At 48.3% G+C, this 9,143-nt stretch overlaps 1 protein-coding gene across 3 annotated transcripts in view; it reads left to right on the top strand.

The window, feature by feature from the left end:
- Window positions 1-4,678, top strand: part of kat6a (K(lysine) acetyltransferase 6A) — a 40,207-nt gene extending 35,529 nt beyond the window's left edge. For 2 of the 3 annotated variants that reach the window (XM_015400370.1, XM_015400371.1), the window contains exons 16-17: window positions 374-635; window positions 712-4,678. In XM_015400370.1, coding sequence (XP_015255856.1) covers window positions 374-635; window positions 712-3,962 — 3,513 coding nt within the window. In that variant the 3' untranslated portion in view covers window positions 3,963-4,678. The remainder of the gene's footprint in view (window positions 1-373; window positions 636-711) is intronic. The other variant, XM_015400372.1, reaches the window with a different exon arrangement.
- The last annotated feature ends 4,465 nt before the right edge of the window (window positions 4,679-9,143 follow it).

Raw genomic sequence — 9,143 nt, 5'->3', positions numbered from 1 at the left:
GTTTCGATACTCTGTAGAACCGAAGCATTTCGGTCGGTACCAAAAAAGAACCGAAGTTCGGTACCCAGCCCTAGATGCATAAACACCTCATTTTGTTTCAGTGTTAAATTCCATTTAAAGAAACAGATTATAATTAAAAATGTCTCCGGACGTTTACTGGTTGTTGATTTTCTTTATTGGGACCTGCTGATTTTTAATTGGGGACCCCTGTGCTATTATATTCTACATCTTCCAGAAAAATCCGTATCAATCAGAGTCATTTGTAGCTCTGCAAAAACTGAACATCAGTGAATAGAAAGTGTCTTTGTGCATCTCTGCTTTTAACCTTCGGTCAGTAAAAAGTGTGATAATAATTGACTGTGTATCTTCCTAGAAGCCCCTGAAGAGGCCTCGTTTTCGCCGGAGCAGTCACCCTCAAAGCAGCGTGGTGACGGAGACCATATCTGAGACCACCGAGGTATTGGATGAGCCCTTTGTGGACTCGGACTCTGAGAGGCCGATGCCCAGACTGGTAGAGGAAAGGTCCCTGGGCCACCCGCTGCGTCGCTATCCGCCCGCTAGATCGGCTCTGAGATTATCCGAGCCGTTATCCAAACGACCCTGCCACTCCAACCTCTCTGATTCAGAGGAAGACGGTCAGTCATCTGTTTTTATTAGGAGGTAGAGTTATAGTGTGATTACTTTGTCTTACCAAGTTTCTTGCCTTTTCAGAACTGACGCCTGTGCTGAAGCCCGTATCTGCGCTGTCAGAGTTATCGATGGTCAACCCCGATGCCCCTGTGAAAAAGAAGAAGGGCTGGCCCAAAGGGAAGAGCCGGAAGCCACAGCAATGGACGAAACGCGGACCTGGAAAACCCCCCGGCAGTGGACCTAACCAAGAAGACAGCCAAGTCCAAAGTGGGGATTCCCACGGCCCCAAAATTAAAATGAAGCCCGGCCGCAAACCCCGGAGCTTGTACCTTCAGAGGGAGGAGGCCGAGAAGCAGGAGAAGGAAAGAAAACAGCTGGACAAAGATGCTCAGCAGCTGCAAGCGGAGGACCGCTCCTTCACAGGTCTGAGAGGCAAACAGAAAGACTCGGATGAAGACGACGACTATTTCCCTAAACCTGCTGAACAGAAAGTGCCCAAACGGCGCGGGAGGCCGCCTAAGAACCGCCCCCTCCACCAGCCGGCACAGCCTGCGCCCAAACCCCCTCCCACCTCCGAGCCAGATGAAGAGGATGAAGATGACGACGAAGAGGACAACGAAGGCGCATGGGCAGAAGAAAAGCCCAGTCGGCCACCGTCCCGGCCCCTGCTCTCCCCCTCGCCTTCTTCCTCGGCATCGGGGCCACGGGCCCCTCATTCCCAGCCTCCAGATGCAGAGATGGGAGACGGGGAGGATGACGACGACAACGAAGATGGGGAGGAGGAAGAAAGAGGCAGCAGGCGAGCGGCGGTCACACCAGGTTCCGGTAACAGGCGCAGCGAGGAGCACGACGCAGACGATGAAGGTGACGGTCATTTAGAAGACAAGAGTAACGGCTCCAAAACGAGAAAAAGACCAGACACTGACGATGAAGATGATGATGAGGAGGAGGAGGAGGAGGATGAGGCTACTTCAAGAGCAAACTCTCCTCCTGTCAAAGAAGAGCCCCAAGCTGGTGAGGCTTTTTTAGACCTGGACAACAGCGTGGCGCCAAACTATGTCAGCAAGCAGGAGGAAGACGCGGAGGAGGAGGAGGCTGAGAAAGATGTGCAGGAAGCCAAGACTCCGCCTCCTTCTGCTGACCCGCTGCAGGAGGAGAGGCGGCGCAGAGAGCAGGAGGAGTCGGCGGCGGCGGCTGCAGCTGTGGAGACTGTAACGGCCATGTCCGTCCCTTCTGAGAACCTGCCGCTGGACGCCCTGCACCCGGACGACAAAGATGTCACGCTGTTGATGGAACCCCAACAGGCGCACAGCCACCCCCACCAGCACTCGGAATATAAGGAGGAGATGGGCCAACACCATTCGCATCACCAGCACCAACACTCCAACGAGCTGGACCTGGAGACCATGCAGGCCGTGCAGTCTCTGACGCAGGGGGAAGCCCAGGAGGACGAGGCCGAGCCGCAGCCGCACCACGGGGCGTACCAAGACTGCGAGGAGACGCTGGCCGCCTGCCGCACCCTGCAGAGTTACAGCCACTCAGGAGAGAACGAAGAGGAAGGGCTGCCTTTGGTGGAGGAGTGTGGGGCCTCACAGCACAGCAGCCCCCTCCCAAACCCCCCGGTGCCTCCTCTGCCCAACCAGTCCGTCCGCTCCGCCAGCAGCCCCGGCTTGTCGTCGTCGAGCATCGTGGAGACGGCGCAAGCCGGGCAGAGGGGTGGGACGCCTGGCCCCGCCGGATCCACAGGCAGCAGTGGGAACGCTGGGGGCGGCTACACCCAGATAACTCCAGAACATCCCAGTTCGCTCTCCGCTCCGTCCCAGCAGAACATGGAGACGTCTCCCATGATGGACGTGCCGTCTGTGTCTGACCACTCCCAGCAGGTGGTGGACAGCGGCTTCAGCGACCTGGGCAGCATCGAAAGCACAACGGAGAACTACGACAACCCCAGCAGCTACGACTCCACCATGGGCGGCGGGGGCAACGGGACGGGAAACGGAGGTAATGGAGGGCCGCTGTCGGGCGGCGTAGTGACGGGACCCGTTGCAGCGTCATCATCATCGTCTTCCTCCTCCACCTCAGCCACGCCCTCTTCCTCATCCTCTCAGTCCAACAGCTGCTCCTTCGTTCAGGCTCCCAGTCTGACGTCCCCTGCAGCCAATGGGGGGTCCCAGCTGGGGATGGGCAGCTGTAGCCTCATTCAGCAAACCGGGCCAAACGGCGGTCCAGGAGCCGCTAACGTGGCCGGCGCCGTTCCCCAGCCCCCACCGCCGCCACCACCTTCCAACACCCCCAGCTGTGGTATCAAGTCCCCTCAGAGCTGCGGGGTGATCGAGAGGCCCCCCAGCACCAACCAGCAGCAGCAGCCTCAGTCACAAAAAAAGGTTCCTCAGCAGCAACCCCCTAACCCCCAACCTTCAGCCCCGCCTCCGCCGCAGCAGCAGGCTCTGTCCCAGTGCAGCATGGGAAACGGCTTCGCCTCCACCCCCATGATCATGGAGATCCCAGAGAGCGGAGGGGGGGGAGGCGGCAGGGCCCTCTATGAGCGGATGGGTCAGGACTTTGGAACGGGCAGCTACCCTCAGTCCACCGCTACGTTCAGCCTGGCGAAGCTTCAGCAGCTCACCAACACCATCATGGAACCTCACGCCATGCCCTATTCTCACTCTCCCTCCGTCACGTCGTACGCCACCAGCGTGTCTCTCTCCAACCCAGGGCTGGCCCCCTCGCCCCACTCGCTTCCTCAGGGCCAGCCCAGCATGACGTCCCCCGCCAACCTCAGCTCCGGCTCCATGAACCTGGGCTCTCTGCAGCTCCAGTGCAACATGCCGGCCACCAACATCGGCCTGGGACCTCCTCAGTCGCACAGGCTGCAGGGTCAGATGGCGACGGTCAAAGGCCACATCTCCATCCGGTCCAAAGCCACCCAGCAGCTGGCGCCCGCCCCCCACCAGCAGCAGCTCTACGGCCGCAGCTCCGGGGCCGTGGCCATGCAGGGCACCCCCCGGACACTGGCGGTGCAGCGGGGCATGATGCCTAATCTGATGCCGACGCCGGCGGCGTACAATTCTATGAACATGCCTCCTCTGAACGCCATGTCGGCGGGTTACAGGATGCCTCAGAGCATGATGAACAGCGGCTACCACAGCAACCCCCCCTACATGAACCAGCCGGCTCAGTACCCCATGCAGATGCAGATGGGCATGATGGGAGGCCAGGGTTACCCCCAACAGCCTATGCAGCCTAATCACCATAGCAACATGATGTACACGGGCCCCTCCCATCACAGCTACGCCGGAGTTCCCAAACAGTCGCCATACATGAGCAGATGAGCAGCTGAGGCGCCAAACGGAGACGTGGGACCAGAGTGGAAGCTAGCTGTGTTTTAAATGTCCATCCCTCCTTTGCCTGGTCAGCAGGGAGGCGTTTGGATCACCTGTTCCTCTCATTTTGTCCAGTTTTTATTTGGGCTCGCTTCTCCCTGCAGCTGGCTGTGTTTGGGATTCGGGATGGGACCTCCTCTCTGGAGCGCCGCTCCAGTGCAGGGGCCGCCAAGAGGCAAGCGTGGGAAACGTTTCCTCCTTTTCCTGATGCCCTGCGGGAGAACAGGAGGCGACCAAAAGAGAAACGACCTGAAAGACAAAACAGGAGTTTTTTACCTCCAACAAGGCTGCGGATGAAGTAAAAAACTGAATATATCCAACCATGCACACAATCTTTTAAAGCGATATAGGAAGCCTTATCTTAAAAAAAGACCATTGTAGGTGGACTGTTTTGTTAAACATAATGTTAAATATTATTTTTCTTGTTGTTTTTGTTGTTTATTTGGAATACTCGTGCAGTCCGACCTCTTATATGCTTTTGTCTTTATATGTGTGGCATTCTGAAACGGTGACACATCCGCTCGGCCTCATCCCTGAAGAGCCGAGCTTCTCGGATCCCCACGGTTTCCGCCTCAGGCGCGTCTGATGGCGTCCTAGCCGTTTCCGACGTCTCCCGTCTTCCCAGATGGACAGTGTTGTACCAAAAAAAAAAAACAAAAAAAAAACACGTCAAGAGAAAAGGTGTTACTGTCTGTTATATATCCATGGAAGAAACAAGTAGCATTATTTTCCAGTTCGCTGCCACTTGGAAACATTTTAGATGTAAATATTCTGGTACTTCCCCACACTCCACACACACGGACGGCGTGGCTGACAAGCCGCTGCGTTTCGGCGGCTCGCTCAGAAACGTCCGACATTCACCTCCTTTTGTCCACACTCCACTGACTGACGGTGTACAGTGTCAGCCTTTTTTAGCAGCTTAGAGAATGCAGAGTTGACCTGCTCTATATAAAGGGTGTTTCTAGATGCCCCGCCTCTTCCTAGAGGTCCAGGAGCTCGCTTTCTGTTATTCTGCTCAAACTAGTTTTCGTTTCTGCACTCCCATTGACTAGACGTTTGGCAGCAGACATCCAGCCTTTTTGAAAGGTGTGCCTAAAATGCCCGATCTAGTGCTCGGATCGGCCCTCAGACCGAGGCGCACTTAACTTAAAGCAGGGTCAGAGGCGAGGGAGCGGCGTTCAGAGGACAGGCGTGTAAAAAGAAAAAAAGAAAGTCATCCTGTCGCTCCTTGTACCAGTGTTGAAAGTCAAAGGAAGAGTTTTGGGTTTCTGTTTTGTTTTTTTCCTACATGCATATTTTGGTTTTGAGTGTTTTGCTCTGTTCTTTACTCGTTTCTTTTCGTCATTCGGTTTCTGAATTTTATCAGACTGGGCAGCTTTCTTTTATGACACAAGCTGACTCTTTTTGTCTTTAGAAAACTATTGTAGAGAAGATGTTTTTCTATAATATAAAAAGCTAATTCTGACATTGATATTGGTACTGTCATTTCTTTTCCCACTTCTGTTTCAGGAAACGACAAAAAAAAAATCATTTTTTTAGCTCGCCTTCTGGATGATTACTAAGAAATTCAAAATGTAAAAAAAATTACCACTCACTTTTAGTGACTTTAAGATGCCTTTAACCTCTCCATTCCATCTCAACTCTAGAGTTTTTCTATCTTTGTGTAGTATATTAATGCTATTTTAAACAAAAGGACTACAAATATCTAAAGGTCACTTGGCATTCTTTTCGTTTTTTGTTTTTTTTTCCTTTTTTACTTGTGTGTGTATAGGATGACTTCCTTACATTTAAGAGGCATGTACAAATGAGCTCAGTATATTTGTCTGTTTATATTGCTTCCCTTTTTGTATCCTTTGTAATTGTACATGTTGCGTTGTACGCTAAGAGAGAGCGCAAAAATAAAGAGACGGGGTGACAGCAGAGCACACAGTGAAGGTTGAGTCGTGCTCAGCCACCTCAGCTCTCTACTCTGTCCCTGAATGCATTTCAAGTTATTCATTTGTTTTATTTTTGTTTTCTTTCTTAGCAAGAACTCTGTACATTTTAACATAAAATGGAAATAAATTATGTTGAGCCACTCATGTTTCCTTCAACTACTGGCAGGATATAATCCTTGCTCAGCCTTTGTGTCCCATATTTTACCAGCTGTAAACATAAACTATGTGCAAAGATGAGACACTTAGCTGCTTGATATTTAATTCAGTTTATATAGCACCAATTCACATGTCATCTCAAGGCACTTTACAGTTCACCAGATCATACAGTCGGATTGTACCGTACAGATTTAAAGTTTTCTTTCTAAGGAAAACCAATTGATTGCATGAACTCACTGACTCGAAGGCAAGGCTGTCACACCAAGCATGCTTGTAGCGACACTGGAGAGGAAAAACTCCCTTTTAATAGGAGAAAAACCTGCAGCAGAACTCTGTGTGAGCGGCCATCTGCCGAGGCCGACTGGGGTTCAAGGAGACAGAAGCAGACATAGAGAAAGAAAAGATAAAAAAGGCAACTGTCAACCAGCTCCACAGGCGGCTCCGTGCCGCACTTAGTTATTTAAAATCAGAGAAACAGGACTACACTGAAAAATAGGCCAAGCTCCAACATCCACAAAGTCATTGATGGCAGCAGCACAGCCGACACCCTCTCCAGGATGGCGTCACAGCCAAACAGAAACAGACCAGATGAAGAACTGTAAAGTGCCTTGATGTTGTGAATTGGCACTATATAAATAAACTGAATTGAACAAAGCTACTATGAAAAAAAGCAGAGAGAGAATAACGTTCATGATTGAAGTAATAAATTCTGCAGAATTGGAAAATGGGATGAAACGGAAGGATGAAAAGGGGTCCCTATGTCCTCCAGCAGTCTAAGCCTATAGCAGCATAACTATAGAGGATAACCTGAGCCACTCTATAAGCTTTATCAAAAAGGAAAGTTTTAAGCCTAGCCTTAAAAGTAGATAGGGTGTCTGCCTCACGGACTAAAACTGGTAGTTGGTTCCACAGGAGAGGAGCCTGATAACTAAAAGATCTGCCTCCCATTCTACTTTTAGAAATTCTAGGAACCACTAGTAAACCTGCAGATTGAGAGCGAAGTGCTCTGTTAGGAACATAAGGAACGATCAGATCTCTGATATCAGATGGAGCTTGGCCATTTAAGGCTTTATATGTGGATTTTAAATTCTATTCTGGATTTAACAGGAAGCCAATGAAGAGAAGCCAGGATAGGAGAGATATGATCTCTCTTTTTCATTTTCATTAGAACTCTGGCTGCAGCATTTTGGATCAGCTGAAGGCTTTTAACTACAGTTTGTGGACTTCCTGATAGTAAAGAATTACAATACTCCAGCCTTGAAGTAACAAATGCATGGACTAGTTTCTCAGCATCACCCCTGGACAGCTTTCTGCGAACCGTTACCCATTCGCCTGGCTGCTCAGGCATTTTTGGAGGACCAATAGTGGGAGTGTCACTGGTTTTGGTGGGCCTTTTTTCAGACTCCTGGATTTAAACATCTCGAAGCCGGGATTCTAACTCGCCTCCAATGCTACAAAAATCCTACACTTAATACACACCATTATCACTAAAGGAGGCAGAGGAATAACTGAAGGTAAAAAACCTGAAGCGCGCAAGTAGCTCATCCACTGGCTGGTATGGAGTTTGATATATAATCAAAAACTAATAAACAATTTAGTTGTTTAAATCTTATAATTCATATCTGTTTGGTTCCTAAATTACTTTGTAAGGTATCTATCATAAATTATGTTTCTTAATTTTTTTTATTCTCACAAAACTTTATATTTCTTGACATAATATAACATGTTCCGCAATCATTTCACCCATCTATCCATTTTCTCCCACATAATCCATCTGGTAACAGTGGGGTCTACCCTGGAAAGGTCGTCAGTCTGTCACAGGGCAACTCATAAACCCAAGGACAATTTAGATTTGCTAATTAACCTAAAAGTCATCGGTCTGTGGGAGGAAGCCAGAGTTAACCTATACATGCAGGAGAATATGCAAACTCCATGCAGAAAATCCTGCACCAGAATTCCAATCCGCAACCTTATTGCTGCAAGACAACAGTGCTACAAACTGCACTACTGCACAGTCCTGTTTCACCCATAATGGACACATTTTCCTGTATTATGCTTTTGTAAAGTGCAGGGGTTTGCCCTGCAACTGTAGGGTTGTCAGTTCAAGCCAAAAGCTTTGCCTGTCAGCGTTGTGTCCTTGCACTGGAAAAACGATCTACAAATAAGTACAAATTTCTTACATTAAGTGTATTTACCCTTAATTTGAGTAGGTAAATAGGATGATTTGCCAATTTAAATGTATTTTTACTCTTAAAATAAGATATTTAGATCAAATGCACCTGAAATAAGACAGTGCAATTATGTTTTCTTATTTTAAATGTAAATTGTCTTGTTCATTGGCAAAATGTCTCCTTTACCTTCTCAAATCAATATGAAAAAATGAAATCTAGATTTAGACTTTTTTCCAGTCTGGGGAGACACTTCACCTGCATTGCCTACCTCTACTGGACTGAGGCCCACCAGGTCGTAAGACACACTCGCTTCTGGCAGTCAGCCCCAGGGCAGCGGTGGCCACAATGTAGCTTGCCACCATCGTTGTGTGTGAATGGAGGAATGACTGCATGTAATGTACAGCGCTTTGATCAAGTCTCCTGACCTGAAAAAGCAGTATCTAAGTTCAGGATACTTACCATTTATCCTTAACTTCTTTCATAAAACGATCTCCCTTTTTTCTTTATCCCATACTTTGTAATATTTATCAGTTTTTCTTTAAACTGACTGGTTTGGTTTTACTATCTAATTTAGAATGATTTTGATGTGAGGACCTTAAACTGTATAAAAATAAAAGAATAAGTGGCAGTTTAAAAATAAAATAAATAACTTGTTTTCACCTGAAAGATAATTGCTCATTCTGTTTTTATCTATTTGCTACGTTAAATCCAGGTGGTGCGTTTTTTTTGTTTTTTGTTTGTTTGTTTTTTGTGCCAGTGTTTAAAGTTTTATGACATTTGTGGCTAAATAATTAAAAATGACAAAGGCTATATATATATATATATATATATATATATATATATATATATATATATATATATATATA

The sequence above is a fragment of the Cyprinodon variegatus genome, unplaced genomic scaffold (assembly GCF_000732505.1).
Source record: "Cyprinodon variegatus isolate N-32 unplaced genomic scaffold, C_variegatus-1.0 Scaffold1096, whole genome shotgun sequence".
Lineage (NCBI taxonomy): Eukaryota > Metazoa > Chordata > Actinopteri > Cyprinodontiformes > Cyprinodontidae > Cyprinodon > Cyprinodon variegatus.
Note: the sequence above shows the minus strand (reverse complement) of the source record. Positions and strands in the feature narration are given on the sequence as shown.